This window comes from Embiotoca jacksoni, unplaced genomic scaffold (assembly GCF_022577435.1).
Source record: "Embiotoca jacksoni isolate LCO1_2020_lvr unplaced genomic scaffold, fEmbJac1.0.p SCAF_7, whole genome shotgun sequence".
Taxonomy (NCBI): domain Eukaryota; kingdom Metazoa; phylum Chordata; class Actinopteri; family Embiotocidae; genus Embiotoca; species Embiotoca jacksoni.
In genome coordinates this window covers 8039857-8062338 of record NW_027185425.1, presented here as the reverse complement: position 1 = coordinate 8062338, position 22482 = coordinate 8039857, and the positions used below count along the sequence as shown (strand labels likewise).

Below are 22482 nucleotides of genomic sequence, written 5' to 3'. Positions count from 1 at the left end.
ATCGAGAACAGAAACGGCTGCTCGTCTCTCCGTTTATCCATCGAGTACGACGTCCACGCGGTCCGTCGACTCCACTTGGCTCTTGAAACGGGAACACCGCACAGCACGCGGCCCCACGTTTCGTGTGCGCCAATTTGTTGGCGGTAATTAGTTTCACAGCGGGGTTCACCAGTTTTGCGTCAAAGCTGCTGATTTTATTTTCCTGATTCTTTACTCTGGAGGAGTGTTTAACTTGGTTTGATTCATGGCTAAAAACAACAACAACAACAACAACAACAAACAAAAAAAAAGTATTCGGGTCTTTTTCCCGGGCAATGGTAACAATAGTTTTGAACAAAATAAATAAACCAAAATTTAAAAAGAAATAAATCATGTGATTACAAATGAGCTAAAAAAAAAAAAAAAAAAGAGTAGTTTTCAGACACTTTCACTTTTTCTCTATTTTGTCATGTTGCAGCCTCATTGTAAAATCTTTTTTTTTTTTTAAAAAAAAGTCAGCCCATCAGTTTACACTCAATACCTTATAATTACAAAGCAAAAGCAAATTTCAGACATTTTTTTGGACATTTATTAAAAAGGAAAAAAAAACGGAAATATTCAGAACCTTTACTATGAACACTTGAAATTGAGCTCAGGTGTCTCCCATTTCTCTTGATGATCTCTTGAGATGTTGCTCCTCCTTGATTTGGAGTCTACCTGCTGCAAATTTCAGTTGATTGGATGTGATTGGAAAGACTTGTGAAGGTCTGACTGTCAGAGCGAGAGCCACGAGGTCGAGCAGAGGTCAGAGACAGGACTGTGTCGAAGGCACAGATCCTGGAGAAGGTTACGGAAAAAAAAACAAAATAATAAAAAAACCCAAAATATATATATATATATATGTATATATATATATATATAAATCTTCTGCGCTTTGGAAGAAGTGAGTGGAAGAAGTTTGGAACAGCCAGGACTCCTACAGCTGGTCAGGAACTGTCATCCTGTGTGAAGATGGTGTTGAGGTTCACCCTCCAACCCCGGGACGGCCGAGACGACGCGGGGACAGGCTCGGAGACGACTCCGTGAGCGTCTCCGAGCGGCGCCAGACGGACTTTAAATCCAATCAAACATTTCTGCCGGGACCTGAAAAATGTCCGTTCACCGACGGTCTCCCCACAAACCTGACGGAGCTGCAGCGAGTCTGCGGAGGCAGGTGAGCGAAGCTTTTGTCGGAATCATACGAGTCGACTCGAGGGTGAAACCGAGAACTGAGGAAAGCTGCTTTTTTTTTTTTTTTTTCTTTTCAATAAATTTGCTAAAAAAAAAGTCTTTTTAAGTTTGTGTTTGAGTGTGGATGGATGAGAGCAAGAAAATACATCGACCGACTGTAGCTGTGAGGCTGCAACGTGGCAAAAGTGTAAAAGGGGGGGTGTGAATAATGTCTGAATACTCTGTGATTCGTGACCCAGATGATGTTTTACATTTATCGCTGCAAAGTCCAGACAAATTTCAAGTCAAATAAATGACAAAAAAAAATAAAATAATGATAATAATCAACCGACAGAGTGAGCCCGGGATTTTTTTTTTTGGGGCCCCTGAAGGTCCGGTTTGTCTTCGGGCCCCCCGTTGGTCACGTCCTGGATGATTGTACTATCGTTCACGTGGGGAAGACGTTCACGAGGATCTCACGGCAACGGATCTGTTCTCTCGCACGCGCAGGCAGCCATTCGCACGCTAAAAACCCAACTGAAGAGAAAAGTTCACTGGTACTTAAATATTCAGGGTTAAGAAAAATAAAAAATAAAAAAAATGGTATTAGTGTTGAAGGTTAAAATACACCCGCAGCTGGAGGAATAAGTTGAAGAACTAAAATACGCATGCAGCCCGGCCGTCTCTCCCTCTTGATGAACCGTAAGGAGGGTTTCGGGAGTGGGACGTCGTCTGGTGTCTGTTCTGGCAAAGTCCGATTCTCAAAATGGTTGTTTTTGCCAAAACGGAAGGAAAACTGTTGACGAAACTCGGGGCATGAAGTGTGCAGAAGGAGGAGAAAAGAGACGCACAAACACGCACGCACACACGCATACAAACACGCACAGACACACACACACGCACACATACAGGCCCTCCGCCTCCATTCACGTGTCCAACGAACAGCTTTGCGGAGTCGACCGCTCCATTTTCACATTATCACGTGTCTTTGGGACATTTGAACATGTGAGCAGAGTTGGACCGCACTCCAGCGACCGTCACTTTACTCGCACACGCACACGCACACACAACAGACGCACCCAGCAAACCCTGCTTTGGTTGGTGTGTGTGCTACCTTTGGTTGTGGGTGTCGGGGGAGGGGGGGGGGGGGGGGGGTGAAAGGTCAGTCACAAACCACGGGTACACACCAACCATCTCGGAACCCCCTCCTCCACCGGCGCCAACACCACCAACCCCTCCTCCTCCCCCCCCTCCCCGCCCCACACCTGTGCCTTCAAAGGTCTCACTCCATCCCATATCAATGCCCACCCATCTCCATAGCAACTCACAGCTTTCCCGAGCAAGGGGTCTCACTATCTTGTAAAAGGAGGTAAGTGTAATTAGTGGTGAGTGTGTGTAGATGCGTGTACCCTGCGTAAAGGTGTGTGTGTGTGTGTGTGTGTGTGTGTGGGTGTTAAGAGGTATCAATGGTTCAGTGGTGTCTCTCTTTTAATCATCACATCCTCCGTCAGATCCTCCACGGCTTCTTCTTCCTCGTCCTTTCCACCTTCCTCTTCCTCTTCCACCTCCTCCTCCTCCTCCTCCTCCTCCTCGTCGCCTCCTTTTTATTTTTGGACTTGGAAGATGAACAGACGCAGGTTGATGTTTTTGGCGGCCAGCAGTTTGTTGCACTCCACCGAGTCGGAGATGGGCAGCAGGACGTACTCGGTCTCGTTGGTGTCGTTGCTGAAGGAGTGGTGGTGGATGACCGGCTTGATCCGCACGTCGTCGTACGGCCCCTTCAGCAGCAGGAAGGAGCACTCCAGGGCCGAGTTCACCTGCGGAGACACGTCCAGGTGAAGACCCAAACACACGGGACTTTTAGAGGCTGAGGAAGCTGTATTTGCCGACGTCCACTTTCCGGTGGACCAACTATACGAACGGCGTCACATCACCTCAAACACGAGTTTCATATTTCTGTAATTTCTCGTTTCTTATCCGACACCAAGCTGAAAAGATTAGCCGTTGATCAACTGTGGATATCACAAGTTTGTCTTCTGTCTGTTGTAATAATGTTTTCAGTGCGACGCTGACATTTTCCAAACAATTGTCCACAAAATAATTAGCGACACGAATCCTCTGCGCTGACACAACTTTGGACGGCAACAATCTGCCGACGGTCTCGGCGACGCCGACGGCCTCGACTGCCGACTCGCATTTTCCTTCTATAACCAAATTTTTCACCCTCATAATGTGATCACTGCTGATCTAATCTTGGATATTGCTTTCTTAATAAAAAAAAAAAAAAAAAAAAAAAGTAAAGACGAAAAAAGATCACGCACAATAGAGGGGGGGGTGAAATGGCCCTAAAAGTATATCATGATATTTCAGGGTATTTCTGAGGTAACGATACGACAAAACCCTGAAAAATACTTTCGAATACAAATTTCAAGAACATTTAATTGCAACTAAATAAGTGTTTTATCTTTTATGTCAGACTAAACTAACAGCTTGCCTTCAAATATTAAGTAAAGAAGAAAGTAGTGTGATTTGTTGCTAATCTGATCTTTTTTTTAAAAAAATTTTTTTTTAACCAAAACACTTCCCCTCCTGAAGTTGTTCCTCCTTTTTGGACTAAACTCCTCCCCTGTGCAGCTGCTTTCAGCCGTGCTGGCTGTCCAGCTGAACGTGCACTTTAAGATGAAGCCATACCAATCTGCTCCTTAACGGATGGAAAATTCTTTGTCTTTTTTTAAAATCGTTTCGACGTAACTCGCCGCCAATAGTCGGCCGCCTCGACAGAAGTTCCTCATCTGTCGGCCCGGTGTCAAGCCGTCTACCCTCTCCGAACTTTTTCTATTCAAACCAGACCCGGCGAGGAGCGACGCGTCGCGAGTCCTGAAAACCAGCCGACGCTCTAAAAATAGAGAGGCGAGTGTACCTTGCTCTTGAGGATCAGCTGGAAGGAGAGCGTGCGCTTGCAGGAGAGGTTGGGGTTGCGCTCGGAGTCGTTGACGCGGGCCTTCAGCACCCACGTCTGGTTGAGGACGGTGAAGCGCGGCGTTTCGTAGTACAGACGAGTGATGAAGTCGTCAGTGCGGTACGGCCTGAACTGCACCTCTGGACGGACACACGGGTGGAAGGGGGAAAATTAGAAACGCTGAGGCAGAAAGAGTTCAAAGAAACAGCTTTTATGAAGCTGCTGCTACGTGACGACTTCGCTCCTTGGGACGAAAACCCTTATTCGTCGAGGAGATTCTTTCCTGTTGCAATGTACCTGTGAACCCGATCTTCTCGTAGCAGAGCAGGCTGAAGATGCTGTTGTAGAGCTGCATGTCTCTGCGGTGGCTCTGGTCCATCTCGCCCAGTATCCCCATCAGCTCTGTACCGGTCTTGGTCGGATGAGAGCACTCGCTCTCGTGCGCCGGCAGCTCGTGAAACGGGCCTTGCCAGGGGCAGCCGATCCTCTTGTACTTGCACTGTGTCACCCTGGCAACGCAGCGACAAAAGAGAGGTAAAGATGAAGGCAGCGACCGCGGCGCTTCGTATGAATTGGATCCTTCACACGGGCGCTACGTGACGAATACATGCTGCTTGTAGTGAGTGGAAGGTAATATTATCCAAGGTACCAATTAACCGAGGTGGTGAACTGAGCAAATTATTGCTGCACTAATAATAAGTGTTCGTTGAGAGCCAACCTTAAGGAAAAAAAAAAAAAAGACGGGGATTCACATCAAATTAGATCGAGGTGCTTCTGAATACCTGTTATGTTCTTGCATTAAAAGTGAGGTACTAATAACAGGAAAGGTACTAGTTAACTTTTGTAATTAAGCACGGCCAATTAAAGCCCCACTTTCATAATCCACCCTTTTGAACCACAAACCTTTGTCCTGCATGTGCATTTCAACAGGATCTACAATAAAACCACCTGTAATCAGTGGTTATAATTACAGCACATTAAACACCGAGTTCATATTCAAATGAGCGCACCGTCCTAAAATAAGCTGCTGGCGCTCCCGAGAGTAGCGACATCGCCACCTCCTCCTCCTCCTCCTCACAGGGGACTGGTGTAATTTTCTGTCTGACCTGACCACAAACACCTGGTGACTGGCTTGACTGTTGTCATGGCAACATGAGCGCAGGCACTGCTGTCCCGAGCTGGGTCACCTGTTTCTATAGCAACAACCCCCCCACCCAGGATTTTAATGCGTGACCTGAGCATCACGTATGACAGTCTGTAATCACATTAGCAGCGGGGTTTTGGGTTGTTTTTTTTTCTCCTCCTCTGACCTCACTGCTCACGTGCTCCTCCGCCTTCCCCAAATTAACCCCATGTGATTCTCAGCCAGGTTATTGACAGGTTACACACACACACACACACACACACAGTCCTTGGGGAGTTGCTTTGTATCTCATGTTAGGGTAGTTTCAGATCCTAAATGTCTCGTGTAGTAAAATAAGAGGTTCCTTCGTATGTTTCTTTATATTGTAAAGTTTCTTTAGACAAAAAAACGTTGCTTATTGGAAAAAAGGTGGAAAATCTGCATTGATAATTAATGTATTTTTTTGTTTTGTTTTGTTTTAATTTAACACGCACAGAGACACACACAGTAAGACCAGTGACCTGTCATTTTTGTGTTTCTGTTTCGCTTCTTTTGTTTAATTTAATAGTCTTGGAAAATTTGGAAGGTGAATTAGGTTTCTCACTTTCAGTAAGGAGTTCACTACTACTGTGGTAGATCTTGGAGAAAGTGTGTGTGTGTGTGTGTGTGTGTGTGTGTGTGTGTGTGTGTGTGTGTGTGTGTGTGTGTGTGTGAGATATGCATACCTGTCTTGGCACTCCTCTTTCTGGTGTCTCTCTAGGCTGGAGCGGGGGAACTGTTTGAGGCAGAAGGTACATTCTGTCGGCAGCTCACTGACAGCCTTCTCCACCGCCAGGTTTCTGCAGCACAGGTTCTTGCTGATCTCACACCTACACAATCACATAAATCATACCTCAGTGCAGTGGTATGTTAAATATTTGTGGTCTGTGCAGATTGTTTCCACAGGTTTGTGAATGATGCGCCACTGAGAGTCGCTGTCTTGGTTGCGATTTTGTCGTTTTTACACTTCAAGACATTATAAGCAAAGGCAAACCTAAAAAAGTTATTTCAGCTTGTGCCCATACATTAGAGATAAATGTACAAGTAATTTGGAAAGAAAATGATGTTGACTGTAACAGGTGTATCAAGTAAAATCGCGTAATAATTGAAAAGGCAAATGCCCCTATGTGGCAATACATTTTCCCTCTGAGAACATAAAGACGTCTTAACTTGGTCAATACTGCATTTATGTTTGTCCTGCTGGAGACCACCATACTGGCAAGTTATTCAATTTGACACGTGTGCTTGAATCTGGGCCCGTCACAATTGTTTGAGCTGAAATCATCTTTTCATAATCATTAAAATTGTTTCCATTCAGCTGTATAAAAACAGGTGGAACAAACTATAAGACACGTCAGATCCATCATCATTTCCAAGTAATTTTCTGGTGTTCTTTCAATGACGTCATCTTGTTGCACTCCTTTCTTCTTCTGTGGTTTAATGCCACACGAGTGGAGAATTGGCACCTGCAACTGTTTATCTCGAGGTGCTTCACCTCTCACTGCTGATCTCCTGTATTTTGATGAGCGGCTCATGATTTTAGTTGCTGTTGCCAGGTGCCAATTCTCCACTTGTGTGCCATTAAACCACAGAAGAAGAAATCGGTGCAACATTTTGGTTTTAAACCAGATAAATAAGGAGAGCCTGGTGACTTGAAGGTGTCAATTTCTCAGATTTGCAGGAAAAGGTGGGGTTTTTTTTCCAAGTAAAATGAACAGAAAAAGACGGTAAGAAACTCTTAATTGCAGTTATTTGTAAAACAATAAATCTACAACTACAATTTGGTGCTCGTGACAGCCCTGCCTCAATCTAAATTAATTCAGCTGCAAAAGTAACCGAGTCAATTTAAGTATCTGTTTTATATAACTGTGTCACCAAAATATCATTTAGATATCCGTCAACTATTGCAGCCATTGACTAAAGTAACTCGTCTTTCCTGACGTCAACTCGGTAGGTTGTTTTGATTTCTACGCGCACTGCCCACCAAGCGCTCACGTCCACGGTGACCCTGGTTTACCTGCAGTTGGGACACGTGGCTTGCTCCTCCTTGAGACGAGAATCAGCCAGGAGGTGGATAAAACATCCGGCGCACATCAGGTGTCCGTTGGTACACTGTGGTAGAAAAAAAAAAAAAAAAAAGTTAACGGGACAATCAAACACGGGGTTTGAGGTGTAAAACAGTTTTGAGGGTGATCGCGGGATTCAAGGAATGATTGAGAATTGAAACGAGACACCTAAAACTTTTGCTTGTCCAATGTTATGACAAAAAAACAAAAACAAAAATTGTGAGCGTAATTCGTTGTAATGGTTTATTTAAAAACTATTAATTGGGATCGCTTACAAATATTTAGGGGAAATGTGTGTGAAAAAACTGACTGTTTTATGACTATAGCTTCTATTTGTCACAAAACGCATAATTTGGGGGTAACGTCATTACATGTTTGGGGCATATTTCTTTAGACTCCATTTTAACTTTGGTTATGTTACAGGGATGGATTTGCTAAAGCTGCCAAACAATAGAGGAGTGGCGGCAAAACGGACTGTCTGCACTTTGCGGTCAAATATGACCGCAAGATTACAACTTGAGAAGCATTATGAAGGAGGAAGGATCTGAAATTTCCTGCACAAATAATGGTCAAATTCTGTGGGATTTATGGAATATATACAAGTGCAGGATATTATATATGGAAAGAATTTGGACTTGTGTTAACACTGCTAATAGATGTTAACCAAATGTGTACCATAAATGTTATTGTATTATGTATGCAGGTGTTGACTTGACATTGAAGAGAGCAGCTCGAGGTCATTTAAGGAGAATGTGGTCGAAGTGAAGGGCAAATTAAACCTACGATTAAGGGTTTGGTTGAGTTCTTGTGTGGGGTTTGGGCATGTGGTTTTTGCTGAGGGCAATCTGAGGATAATTCACAGTATAATGTTATAAACTTGAGGTCAGCACAGCTGACCACTTGGCCCGGTTGTGCCCGGTCCCTTCGGCCCCACGGCTCTATTTGCAGTACAGAAGCTCGGGGCCTGTGTCGGATCCAGTATCACTAAAAATAAATGGAGCTTGGCCAACACATTCAACAGGTTGACTCTGGGTAATGGGGGGCTACGGCACATGGGGGAGCTTCTGGTATGAGGTTCGGTTGGTTTGCAGATGTTTGACGGTAAGTTTAGGGTTACAGGGGCAGGTTTGTGATTGACACCTCGTTTACCTGGTACACAGACGCCTTGGGCAAGTCTAGGCACACGGTGCAGCACAGCACTGAGTACAGTCTCTCCTCCAGCTTGCCCGACTCTCCCTCGGGTACCCTCACCCTCTTCTTGGGCGGCTCGTCCGGGTCAGGCTCGGGCCCTTCTCGACGTATCCCGACCTCCTCCTGCATGGCCGCGACCCCGGCGACAGCCTCCGCCGCTGCCCCCGCGGCCCCGACCCCCAGGCCCGCCGAGGAGGAGCCAGGGGCGGCCGCAACGTCTCTCTCTTCCAGCGAAGACATGGCGACACGGCTCGCCTCGAGATCCGCGACGAGTGAACCGGGGCGGCGCGACCGGGCGGGTCCGAGCCCGAGATGTTTAGCGCGGTTAGCTCAGGGCTAGCTCGCGACCTGTCAAGCTAACGGTCAGCTGACGAGCAAAGCTAACGTTAGCTAACGCTCGCGCACCGCAAGGCTGTCAGGAAGCGACGCGGCCGACGAGCTGCCGAGCAGGATTGAAACAAGCCGACGGGTTGTGTAATAACGAGATCATGTGCAAAAGAAAAAAAAAAATAATAATAATAATAATTATGTAATTCCGACTATCGGGGTAAATTGAATGTGGACTAGTTTTGTTGACTTACAGTGAGGCTAGCGGACTACGCGGCTAACGCAGCCGTCCTCTCCGTCTGCCCGGCGGAACAAAAACAACTCTCAGCTGTTGTCGCGCTTCTCGACGCCGTTATTCGCAACGACACCGGCGGCCCAAAGCTCGGCTGCTCCCCGCGTCCCTGCTCCGGTACCGGCTGACTGTCCCACGGGACCGCGGGGCTTGTCGTTGATTAAACGCCGCGGTTTAAGAGACACTTCTGTTGGGACTTGTCTCTCCGGCTACACAGCCATCTTTGTTTTTTTTTTTTTTGTTTTTTTTTTTCCTTGTTTTTTTTTTTTTTTTTTTTTTTTTTTTCCTCTCCTGTCCGTCTCCCCCGACTTCAACCCTGCGCAGCCCTTTTACGACTCCGGGTCAATTTCGTTATGACACCGAGCAGGTTTCTTGATTGTGGCCAGTAATAATAAAAAACAAAAGTTGCGTATTTAAAAGTAAATATTTCTGCGTGTTTCTGTTAGGGCCTCTATGCGGCGGTGACTACTTGAACAGCCGTGACTTGGCTGACAGCGGAATGTTTTGTTGTGGTAGATGACTTCGGGTATTTAAAGAGTTTTCAACGGCGCATGCGCAGTGAGCATCTGCGGGTCAGCGTATGGCAGGACTTGGAAAGGTGACCAAAACCTTCACCAAAAGTCCTCCGCACAGCGTGCATTTTTTTTTTTTTTTTTTTTTTTTTTTTTTTTGATTAGATTCATCCATATCCTTATATCACCATAATAACACAAGTTAACAACGGAAACTTTCAACAAAACTTTATAACCAAAATCACCTTTGTTTGTGGTGCCTGCATCTTTATGTCCCTGTAACAAGTTGTACGGGACCCTGTGTTTGTGTTAAGGAAGCGTACGCAATTCAGACAGGACTACAGAGCAATCGAAGAAAGCCTTAACTACCCTTGGCCACTGATAGGTCATAACCATTTATAAGCTTTTTCATCCTATCAGTGCCCCAGATAATATGGCTTAGTAGCCACAAGGGCTGGGAGGGGTGTGTGTATGTGTGCATGATGGGGGTGGGGGGGTTGTGTGTGTGTGTGTGTGTGTGCGTGCATGATGGGGGGGGGTTGTGTGTGTGTGTGTGTGTGTGTGTGTGTGTGTGTGTGTGTGTGTGTGTGTGGCAGGATGTCAGCGTGTCAGCTGTCTGCAATCGGGAGGGACAGGACTAACTCCTCCCATTGGACGGACAGATATGCCTTATTTGGTCTGTGTGGAATGGTGAGGGGAGCAATACCACCTTCAGCTATGCACACACAGTTTACCCAGCAGCTGTATGTGCTCACACACGTTCCTCGGTGTTGGTCAATCCCCATTATTGGCTCCAAGATATTACCACACATCAAATTTCCCAAACAGATTTGTCGTCACACAGTGACGGTAATATCGAGTCAAATCAGCGGTGGTTTGTTTTCCAATCCAGTGAAGTGCAATGTATGTACAATAAACAGAAAGTTGGAAAGATCGTGTTCAGGAATTTACTGGGACTAAGTATATGGTTAGTTAATGATGGTATAGTAAACGACTGTAGTTATCATACAACACACTTTGTGGGATGGACTTCCATATGAGTATAAAAGGAAGATCAGTCAGTGTCAATAGACAAGCAGTCAAAAATATCAATGGCGGACATGATATCCTCAGTTAGATATGATTTGCATGAAAAAAAAAAAAAAAACTATCAAAATACAAGAAATTTACTAAAAAGTCCATGAAAACACACAACATAAAAAAAAAGACAAGCGCGCAGTGCTTCACTACTTCCCAACTCCTACTTGTAAAGTCCTGATACACACACACACACCATTAATTTATGATTGCAAGACAAACATCTGAGATGTGTCTAGCTTCATTGATCAGACGCTATTCATCCCAAGAGAATAAATCACATCACCAGCCGCTCAGTCAAGGATTCAGCTCTCAAGAAATCAGTGGTGTTGTCAGGAACGATGAAAGTAACGCCCCTTACCTAATCCCACAATCAAACAGATCAGTGACACGAGGACTGTGTGGGTGGGTGGGTGACGGCGGTGGGACCATCCGGCTCGTTTTTTTTTGGGTGGTTCTGGAGCGGGGCTGTATTTGGGTTGTGCGTGGGCAAGATTAAGTTCTGAGAGTCAGTCGGAGAAGCTGCTGCTGGGTTGGTGGATGTGTTGTGTTGCGTTGAGTGACCTGCTGTGGTTTCCTGCCCCGTGTTGGTTAGCGGTGGGGAATCTGGAGGTGACTGCTGTTGGCCGTTCTGTTTCGATTGTGTGTTAATCTGGGATGGAAGCTCCGTTTGGGCTTCAGGGCTGCCGAGTTGATCGAGCTGCTCCGGACCTGGATCCTGTACTTCTTGCCTGCTGTGCTGCTCTGTGGAGGTGGACTCTGGTTTTTGTAAAGGTGTGTGTTCTTTGATCTGTGGAGATGTGATGTGGACTGGGCTCATCTCTTTTAGGTGTTGCTGTGGTAGTTTGTTCTCTTCTTGTCCTCCACCTGTATTCATCTCAGTTTGTCTCTCATCATGTGCGCTCGGCTCTTTAAGTGTGATCTCTTCCTTGCTGCCGGGGAGTGCTGGTGTTTTGTCTGTCAGCAATTCTGATGCTTTTGTTTGAACTGGTCTGTGGACCCTCTGTGGTCCTGCTTCAGTTTCTGCTGCGTTCTTCTGAGTTTCGTCTGTGAGCGCCCTCTGCCTGCAAATTGAAGCCATAGCTTTCACCCAGGGATGCAGGAGGGTCTGCTGTGCTGTCAGCCTCACTGCTGGGTCTGGCTGAAGCAGAGCTCCGACGAGGCTTTTAGCTTCTGCACACAAAAACGCACACAGAAAAAAAGGGTATTTATATGTGTATAAGTGTACATACAACATTTGTGCCAGCTGCCGGGAGTTTCTATACATCCTACCCTCTGAGATGAGGTCCCAGTAGGGGGACGGGAAGTGAAACTGTCCTTGTTTTATTAGCTGGAACAGCTCTTCCTGGTCCCGATCCCGACTGCGAAATGGGGGGAAGCCACAGAGTAGGACATAGATGATCACACCCAGAGCCCATATGTCCACCGCTACGCCATAACCTGACGGGTAAATAAACAACAGACATATCTTTTTCAGAATGAAAAAGCACTGCTCAGTCAGATACAGAAGTCACATGAAGTCCTAACCTGTCTCACAGAGAATCTCTGGGGCTACATATGTAGGTGTGCCACATATGGTGAAGACTGGTTCAGTCACAACCATTGCAAGACCAAAGTCTCCGAGCTTCAGCCGACAGATTCCTGCAGCGACTTGCTCTACCTGAGGAGGGGGAACAAAAATATAGACTTAAAAAAAAAAAACACAACTCCCAGTGCATTGACATAGTTGCTACACAGACAGTAAAATATTTACTTGTTTTACTGACATTTTTATCTATCACATTTGACCTCTCCATTGGGGATTGCAGTTGTTGCATCCTACTAGGTGTAGACCTCAAATTAATTTTGAAACCGTTAACTGTTAAGATGTGTTTCATTGTTCACATAAAAATAACTATAGATTGTCTTTGTTTCTTCCCAAGCTGAAAAAAAGACGTCAATTGTAAGTTAGTGATCTTTCTCTGAAAATATGAAACCCATTATTATCATTATTCTTCATCCAGTGTTGATATGCAGAATATTTTGTGGCAGACAGTAGTGCACACAAGTGCCACAGATCAGACAATTGAGATTAATAGTCTGAAAGGAATTTATATTTATAAAAAAAAAAATTCACATAAAACTTCAGATCATAAATACTCCACTGTTCTGATCTACCCTGATACCCACCAGTAGGTTCTCCGGTTTGAGGTCTCTGTGGACGATGCTCTTGCAGTGGATGTAATTCAGAGCTTCACTCACATCTGACACCATCAGTCCTGCCTCTGCCTCTGAAAACCTCCCCCTGTCACTGATGGCTTCGAACAGATCTCCTCCACTCACCAGCTCCATCACCAGGTAGGAGTGAGTTTGCGTATGGTGGTGTGCGAACAGCCGCACTATACGAGGGTGACACAGACTACCCAGAAGGCTCAGCTCGTTCTGCATCATGTGCTCTCGACCAATCAGCTTGGAGCGTTCAACAATCTTCAGGGCGAGGGTTTGGCCGCTGTCACGTCGGCGGCACTCTCGCACCACCGCAAAGTTCCCATCTCCAACCACACGTCCAATTTCATAGCAACGCTCGACGTCTGACAGGGTGACGTCACTGCCCTCTGAGAGAAGACCAAAGGTGTCCCTCTTCTGTGTGTCTCTCTGTACGGCACCCACATCTGGAGCTGGATTTAAAAGTTGTATTTGTACAAGACTCTTCTCCTCATCTCTTCTAATTGGCCGAGGAGGAGAAGGGTTGTTATAAACATTTAGCTTTTTCACTTGCTGCTCTTTATGAGAAGTTCCTTTCTGCTTTCTTGGCACAGGTGGAAGTGGGACCCTCCCAGACAGTGCACTGATCAATTCTGGACCCTGATGTTTCGCTCTCCTCGCTGAGCAGTTTTCACACAGGGTAGGAGAGGAAATCTCTGTGTCTCTAAGACCTTCTTCATGTTTAACTGCACCAATAACAGAAGGTTGTGGCTCTCTGACCCCGCCCTTCACTCGCAGTCTCTGCAGGTGGTTGGCAAGGTGAGCAGGTTTCCTGCATGGATTCTTTTTATGAGACTTCTGAGAGTCAGAATAATAGTTTTCTGGCTGGTGTGTGTCCGCATGTTGAGATGTGTGAGTATTAATATGATTCTTGACTTGGGTATTTGTGTCTCGGTGTGTATCTTGGTTCGTCCCGCTGCTTTCTGTCCCCTCACTGTATCCGCTGTCAGCCTTAGCAGCTTTATCTGGTGCTGGCCGAAGTCTCTTCTCCCATGCCCGCAGTGCTTCAGCTCGGTAATGTGAATGTTCGGGAAACAGTTCCTCCAGAGCCTCCTGCACACTACTCAATTCAGGGCGAGACTTACCGAGAGCCAGGAAAGCCACCTCACCTCGGAAGAAATCACACACACCCTTAACCTGTGATAGAAAGAGATAGAATGGTGATTAAAGACGGTCACAAACAACCAGGCAGCACATCTGGACCACTGATCAATTTCATCAGCCTTTTAGTTTGATAAGCTACGTTTAATGGTGAAATCTGTCGGTAGCTTATATCAAAATGCTTCCTACTAATTTCACAAGAAAGGTTGAACTAGAGCACAAAGAGTTCCAAGATAAGTGGGAAACTGGTCTTTTTTTTTTTCATGGAAGTTAATGTGACTGGTTCGTGCCTGATGTCCATTGAGAAAGCTGTCGTTCTCCTGGAATACAGTCACCAGCTTATTACTCTGCTAAACATACAGGATAGTGTAACGGGTGACAGAGAACAGTGGCAAAGATGAGTTTCTTGGCATTGGATTGTGAATGGATGAAATTTATTGTAAAAAAAATAAAATAAAAAAATAAACTACAATTAGCTTACCACCTTCTGCAATGAAATTGCAGTTGACAACCAAGCCTGTCCAGACTCATATGATGCATGTAGTGAAACCTTTGAAGAAATTTGTCCAATAAAGTTGTTGCCGTGACAGTGAACAATGCTTCAAACATCGATGTTGCTGCGAAGAAGCCACAAGGTTTTCTAAGGTGTGGAGTTGAGTTTCTAACGGGATGGACGTGAGGTCTTAGTGACCTTGACCTTTGACCTCTGACCACCATAATCTAATCACTTCATCCCTTAGTCAGAGTGAATGCTTGTGCCAAACTTAAAGAAATTCCTTTCCTGGACTTTAGCTCTTTGCTTGCCCTCCGCTTTTGTCTACTGGCCTACTGCCATGTTGCCAGTAAGCTTGGTCACTAAGTATTTGTTGCTAAACAAACTGCTCCTGTCTGCCTGGTCGTGGTCTGCATTTGTGTCCTCCTTCATGCTTGGCCCAACTCCCCACCGTGATGGTTTAGTACGCACTACTAAATACTATACATGCATAATATGCTGCTTTATGACCAGATTTGCCTTAAAGACACGGGCACTGTGTCAAAATCTATTTTCAGAACATAAATTTCTCTTTAGCTTTGTGCCGACATGTTGCATATCCAGAGCCGAATCTCGAGCCCAGTACTGTTCCAGCATACAAGAACTGTGCGCATTGCAGGAGGGGGAACTGGCGTTAACAGTGGCAGAGCACCAGATTTTAAGTCCCAAGATTTCTATTACATTACATTTCATTTTAGCTGACGCTTTTATCCAAAGCGACTTACAACAATATCAGTTGATTAAGTCTGTAAAGAGATGGCTGCAATCAGGGCTGTAGCTGAGGACAGAAGAGGTCATGTGATTGGGATTTTCTGTGGAAATCTTAGGAAATCTGAAGATTAATTTAACAGTATTTGTTAAGGTTTTAAAATGACCACATCGCACACTTGGGAGCCAATTAGAAGATATTGCACATTTAGTGTGGGAAGAACAAGGGGATTTAGAGGGCACATTTTTGCCTTCTCGCTTTCAAGTTAGTCTGTTAATGGTTGGGCCTCACCTCTCGTGCATGTGTCGTGTACAGACGTGTGACTCTGGCTCTGTGCCAGCGAGGGAATCCCAATGCCTCCGAGATATCCAGCAGCAGTTGCTCAAAGGACACCACACCCCTGCGGTTCAGCAGCACTGTCACCTTGTGAGACAAAAATAACCGTTAGGTTATGAAACTTGTCCCATGTGTATGACAATCCCATACACTGAAAAATTTGACCCACTCTCTAAAATGTAACTAATGTTTTTTCTAATGGTAAATTAATTAGTTATTAATGCTTTAGAGATTGGTTACACGCTATTAATAAGCGTGTCCTTTAGCGAGTCTTTTTCCTCTTCAATAATGACATTTTTTTGTCTTAGCGCTTTAGTTCATCAGGAAAACCTTTCCAATGGACTGTTGAAAGTGAAAACCTATGAAGATTATCTGTCTGTAATAGCTACATTATTACCAAACAGAAAGAATTCAAACCATAAAACCATTATGTTGTGTAACTAATCTATGAACCATTAGAAAAGGCCACTAGTCGCAATAGACCCTTCATGAATGGTGCATTCGAACTACCCAAAACCTTGAATTCACCTTCCGTAGTGTACTTTGACCACATGGGCGGACAATCGTGACCAGATGGGGCCGCTGGGCGCTTTCCTCTGCATGACGAGTGTGGAAGAGGGGGAGGTGAGGAGGACGAGGGGGAAAGAGAGACTTGTGGATATGTCCGGCAGGTTGGGGGTGGATAGGCCAGGGCCGGGGTGCTCCAGCAGGTCGCTTTAACAAGGGGACTGGAGGAGCTGAAGCGTGTCAGGGGGTGGAGGAACAAAGACAGAAAGAAAGCATTGGATTTTTGAAAGTGTGCATGTTAACTTTGAAGACATGGTCCCGGTGGGCTTCCTCTAGACTCGTACACAAAGGAAAACTTATAAGTAACAGAACACCAGTTCCTCATCCTGTGTGGCCGTGCGCATGAGTGTGAAAGCAAATCCGGCTGATCAGATTTGAGTGTTTTCCATCACAGGGAGTGCAAGGGCCATTTGAGATTCCTCAAGCACCTTGCTCCATTGGCTGAATTATTTAGGCTTCCTTAAAAACACACACACACACACACACACACACCTCAACAAAAGCTTGCTTGACCTGGTTAGGGCTCAGCTGAATCTGCATGATTAATGAAGCATTAGAGACAACGGAGCATCTTTGACGTTTCACTTTCTGGCACTGATGGAGACGGGGAGATGTTATCCGTCCGCTCAGCGGGGGTTTGTTTTTCTTTTTGTTTTGTTTCCAGACGCAGAACAACAGACAGAAACACAAGACCCTACCTCTAACATGACCCCTTTTAACAAGACACCGCACAGGTCCACTGAGAGTGAGAAACAGTACACATTCACACACAAAAGCTCCGCTCATACAAAAAAAAAAACCCATCTCATAAAGAGCCAGCTGTGGCCGGCCAAATAAGACTGAATCAGCCTTTTCTCTTCATGTGTGTGTGTCTGTGGAGGGTGTGGAGACTTATAATTTTATTAACTTTCCTATAGTAATGATAATGTCATTTTTCACAACTCGGATGGGGCAACAACCTGTGAAAAGTTAGTGTGTCACAGACTAAGCCCACATAGCCCACCAACAATTTACCCTTTGCAGTTTAAAGACGGATTATTAACCCATTTGTGACAGAAAATGTTGACTGCACCCCTCTGTAAAGTTTTAAATATTTTAACTGTAAGTACAAATTCCCGACCGTCACTCACCTGCCAATCTCCATTTATCATTACGCGACGCTTCACATCCATAGTGGGCTCTCTGTGAGGGCGTCATGTCTCTCCAAAAAAAATATAACGAAAAAGCAGAGCTAACCACAAAAATTATGTTCCACTAATTGTTTTGAATTTGGCTCTAATCCGTCATTAGCTGCTGCTGTCATACTCTCGGCTCTTGGCTTCCTGGGAAAGTAACGGGATGCACTCAAGATCCGTGTAGCGACACTGGTTGCCATGGATGCACTTCAAATTAAGAGGCCAGAGAAATACCGGAAGCGAAGCGAGTTTGCCTTCAAAAGTATAACGTATTGACTAACACGTGGCTAACTTATTATAGTGCTCTGTGTGTGTACTTGTTTTTTTTTTTTTTTTTTTAAATGAAGATTTGATTTCCACATGTTTTCGATTTTCATAATATAACAGAATAATTTGAAGCAAATTTTAGATGGCTAGCTTTATTTTGAAAATGACCGGAAACGTGCTGTATAAATTTGAAGGCTTGACGCCGATGGGCAGGCCACGTTTCACAAAACGGAGAAAGTTTTAAGAGAGAAAAGGGGCAGACAACACTGCTGTAAGGCTGCATCTTTATTTTAACATCATGAAACCGCCTGTTTTTGTGTTGTTGGTGCACTCTGGCATCTTAGGGTTACAAATGAAACCACGTTTGTTAAAAATGTTGTGGCTGTTTGGTACCCAAGTAATTTAGCAACGACAAGTTGTTTTCAAAAGGGATGAGGTTTGGATCATGAAGGATATTGGAGCATAATTTTAGATAAGCTTCTAACAATAAGCCACAATAAAGGCTTCTTAATAGCTGAGACAGCTATTTTTTTTTTTTAAGTGATTGTCTCCACCTTTATTTTAAGGGGTATAAACCATTTTTATCTACATTTAATGATTTCCTTTTATTTTTTTTTTATTTTTTTTATCTAAAAGCTGTCGAATATAAAGATATTGAGTAAAAGAAAGCAAAAAAGGGATAATGCGCCTGGAGTTTAAAACAGTGATCATAAAATGACAACGTCCCTGGTTGAAATCCACCTTGATTGCATGTCATCTGCTTTTTCTGTCATTCACCGATTCATTCATTTACAGAATTCCCAGAAACAGCAGAGAGGACAGGACTTCACTGGTGAGTCGTAGCGGGTAGCTACTTCTTTTGTTAAAACGCTTTTCTGTTTGTGTGAATGAGAAAGAACCTTTTATATCACAAAGACAGGAGGAAAGTTATGGTAAAAAATCACACTGACAGAGGGGGACAGAAGCGGACGGTCTCGGGGTCGGTTACCATAGTTTCTCTGATGGAATCCAATACGCTGCCACACACACACACACACACACACACACACACACACACACACACGCGCACACACACGCGCACACACACATTGAAACACAAGCACACACACCGTGTCCAGTTGATCTTTTAATACACTGCCCCCCCATGGCTCTGTCTCCATGGGTACTGTTGGTACTGGATCAGGAAGCAACCATTTCTGTTCCGGCTCCTTATCCTGGACTCACCACTGAGACCCAACAGTGTGTCTTTTTTCTCCAACTCCAAATTCAAAACACAAAACTGCTCCTCGAGATTGTCCGTCTTTAATCATTTATTTATTTCTCTGTATATTTCCCTTATTTCGGTCGCTTTCTTTGCTGTTGTTTGTAGGGAATTTTATACACTTTACTTACAGAGTGATAGTAGGGAGCCGAGATGAAACAGCTGGCGCTGAGACAGAGGCATAATAATTACTCTGTCAGTTGTTGAAAGCCCTATTTTTTTTTTTTTATCTTTGACTTTATGTTGGAAACAAGTAGAGATCCTGGAGGATTCATGTCGATTAATGCTTTATGTTTTAATGTGGTGTTTGTAAGTTTCCAGCATTACCTTCTTTCACACACATTCTGCTTTGTGGTCAAAATCTTTCACACAAATACCAAATCATAAAAAGTAAGGGGCCGTACCACCTGGGGGCTGATATACATATGTTGTATTGCCAGTATGTGACCAGCAGAGGAGGCTGGTGTACCTATTCTATAGTCCAGCATGCAGCCGGAAGTTGCAGCAGGCATGACTATCCAGAAAAAAAGTCAGGTGGTTCCTTGAAGAGCTGTCTATCTATGATCATCATGAGTTAGTCATGAAATTCCTTTGTGGAATAGAGTGATATGATGCAGGTTTAATTTTAAAAACGTATTGTACAAATTGCAAAGAAGATGGAGGTAAATCTGACAGCCTGGCTCTGTGCACTATCCTTTACCGACTCTGATTGTTTGTTTCTCTCTTTTAAACTTGTTGCTGGCTCACTGGGGAATTTATGAAACAATTTATGGATTACAATTTTAGGCCTGTTTGCAGAGGTCAGACACACAATTTTTTTTTACTACACTTTGTACTTTGGCAACAGCTGCCACAAAAATGGCACCACCACTTTTATAATATGTCAATATTTAAATTAAACTGTGTCTCAGGATGCTTTACAGGGTTTGCTAGGTTGTAAAAACAACTCCTGATTGGTGTTTATCCTCCACAAACATAATGCTTTGTCTTTTAAACAAGCTCTTTAATTAACCTTTCAGCCCCTCTGCATGGTCAGTTGGACTATTTACCTCATGGAAAAGAACTGCAGAACATATAGACAAGGTTTTTAGTTGTAAATAATCATTTATGAAGGACTTATTGTTCATTTGATGGTGCATTTGAATAATAAAGCCATTAGTTACACAGTGTTTATAAAAGATGATTTCTTGAAATAGACTTAACGCATGTTCAAACGTCTGCCGCTCCGTCTGTAATCTGAGTTGTGTAGTGTCCTGATGCCGTTCAAGCTTTTGCCCTGTAAATAACTTTCTATGTTGTCACTCACGCTGCATATGGACAAGGGGAGAGAGAATGAGAAGGAGAGAGGGAGGCTGCCAAATTAATTAATGAACAAATGGCTGTGTTAGAGACGGGAGTGGTAAAGTCCATATGTTTATCCAGTTGTATTATTCACGCAGTCACACAAACATGTGCAGGAAAGCCCTCAGAGATCTGGAAGAAATATCATGTTTATGGCTTCCCTACACATCCCTCTGCTCTTCTGCTCTTCTGGGATCCATTCCTGTTCAGCAATCCAGGCCCTTCAGCTCATGTCAGCTCAGTGTACATGTATATTTGCACACACACCCACACACACACACACGTGTGCCCGCCTTGGCTAAAGTCCTGTGTGTTAAGGCCAAACAAGCTGTCCAAGGTTTGTCTGGATGGTATAAGTGCTGGAATTATATCTGTGGTCGACAACCTCCAAAACAGCAGTCTAGCCTGAAAAAAAATCAATTTTATCATGTACACAGATCAAACGGGTTCAACTCAATTTACACTTGAGATTATTACAGATGTCACAGATAGTACAAGCTGTTGCTCGTGTAAATGCCAATGCAAATGTTATCCGTGTTTACTCGAGCTGGATGGGGGTTGTATAGTGCTCAACTTTATGGTTTTATTAAATCTCAGCATGCATATGTGAGCCTTCACGGAGATGGACTTTCCTGCCTTGAACTGCCGGAGAAAGTCCATGACTGATGACCACAGTGGCATCCCAGAGCGTTATATTATAGGATTGCATGAATCAAACACACACCCAAACACATGTTGAAACACGTCTGAAAAGCCACTGAGAGCCTGGGAACATGTTCCTATTTTCATTTTATTTCTTTTTTTCGAGACAAAGTTTATTTTAGTTTAATCTCGTTCCTGTTTTAAGCATTCAGAGCCAGTAGTTAGAAGAAAGAAAAAAAAAAAAAAAAGTTCCTACTCTTACCCATATTTATGCAGCAGCTAAAAGATTGTGAACCTTTCACCTCCTCCCGCTCTCCTCCTCTCCTTTTTTTTCCATGTGTCTCTCACACCTGTTTATGTCAAAAGTCAGCCTGTGCATGCCACCGATTCGTTCCGTCAACCACATGTGCTAGTTAAGACACGCTAATGGACAGGAGCAGAGGGACACCAGTGAGGGACTAGAGCAGTGGGACAGGGTGTGTAACATGGTGTGCTATGATGTAACAGTATAGACTATTGACTTTTTCCCCCCACAGTGTGTGTGTGTGTGTGTGGGGGGGGGGGGGGGGGGGGGTTTCAGGGTGTTAGTTTTAATGTGGGTTTGTTATTACACAACTTCCAGAGATCATCAGACCAGTCATTTGCAGAGAGGGGGATTTCAAGACAGACGGATGATAAGTGGACATTTGTGCTTTTCTAAATGAACACTCTGTGTGTGTGTGTGTGTGTGTGTGTGTGTGTGTGTGTGTGTGTGTGTGTGTGTGTGTGCGTTGGGACTGGGCCTTGGGGTTAAAATTTGATTTCGTTTGAAAGGATTTCTCCTTATTGACAAATGCTATCTTGCTGAGAAGTGGATGAGAAGATTTATATCACTCTCCTTTATTGTGGTCTCTGTTGCAGAGCTGAGTCATCAGCCTGCAACACAATAGCTATCAGATCAGCTCGAAGATCGGAGAATAACTGCACCTTGATAAGAAATAGTGCAGAATTTAATTCCCCATAAAACCCACAGCTTGTAATTATTACACTTCAGATGAGATGAGAGTGATTTAAATTTTCTCATCTAACTATCTGCGAGAAAGTGAACAAGTGAAAAGTGCATTGCAAAACTATTCTTTTAGATAAAGGTTTGTTGTAAGTTTGTTTTGGTCTATAATCAGGGACTCCAGAACCCACTGAGGGTCTTGGAAGTATAGAAATGTAGTGTAGTGTTAGGCTAATCTTATTGTGGCTTAACAGCTTAATTATTTCGATCTAACATTAGATATTTATGACTAAAAAGTATCAAACAAGTTAAATGTGGGACAAAAATCTTTAGAGTTTAACTTTTAAACACTCAACTGATCTTCACCAGGACTGTGTGGTTGTGGTTTACAACAATACAAATAACAGCCTCGTCAGTTTCATTTAGTGTCTCTAAGTCTGATTGCCAAACAGGTTTCAAGAGTCTTAAAAACAGCAAACCTAAGTGATAACAACCCACAGTAAAGAGTGAAGACTCGCGGACGGTCAGAGAAGGCTGACATTTTCAAC

The 22482-nt window shown here is 44.2% G+C and overlaps 2 protein-coding genes and 1 long non-coding RNA gene across 3 annotated transcripts; 1 reads left to right on the top strand and 2 right to left on the bottom strand.

Annotated features, from left to right (window-relative positions):
* Positions 1 to 488: 488 nt before the first annotated feature.
* On the bottom strand, positions 489 to 9700 carry zftraf1 (zinc finger TRAF-type containing 1). The gene is made up of 6 exons (XM_069176118.1): positions 8525 to 9700; positions 7327 to 7421; positions 5996 to 6139; positions 4445 to 4656; positions 4109 to 4287; positions 489 to 3005 (listed from the first exon to the last, which is right to left on the bottom strand). Exons 1-6 carry the CDS (start codon positions 8804 to 8806, stop codon positions 2793 to 2795), a joined length of 1125 nt encoding a protein of 374 aa, XP_069032219.1. The 5' UTR covers positions 8807 to 9700; the 3' UTR covers positions 489 to 2792.
* Positions 8397 to 21623, top strand: LOC138214470 (uncharacterized). The gene is made up of 4 exons (XR_011179632.1): positions 8397 to 8476; positions 13573 to 13777; positions 18501 to 18537; positions 21572 to 21623. It is a non-coding gene; the product is annotated as an uncharacterized lncRNA (long non-coding RNA).
* Positions 10254 to 17574, bottom strand: dclk3 (doublecortin-like kinase 3). Its single transcript, XM_069176115.1, has 7 exons — positions 17394 to 17574; positions 16225 to 16433; positions 15652 to 15783; positions 12944 to 14155; positions 12302 to 12434; positions 12047 to 12214; positions 10254 to 11947 (listed from the first exon to the last, which is right to left on the bottom strand). Exons 1-7 carry the CDS (start codon positions 17458 to 17460, stop codon positions 11157 to 11159), a joined length of 2712 nt encoding a protein of 903 aa, XP_069032216.1. The 5' UTR covers positions 17461 to 17574; the 3' UTR covers positions 10254 to 11156.
* Positions 21624 to 22482: the final 859 nt, after the last annotated feature.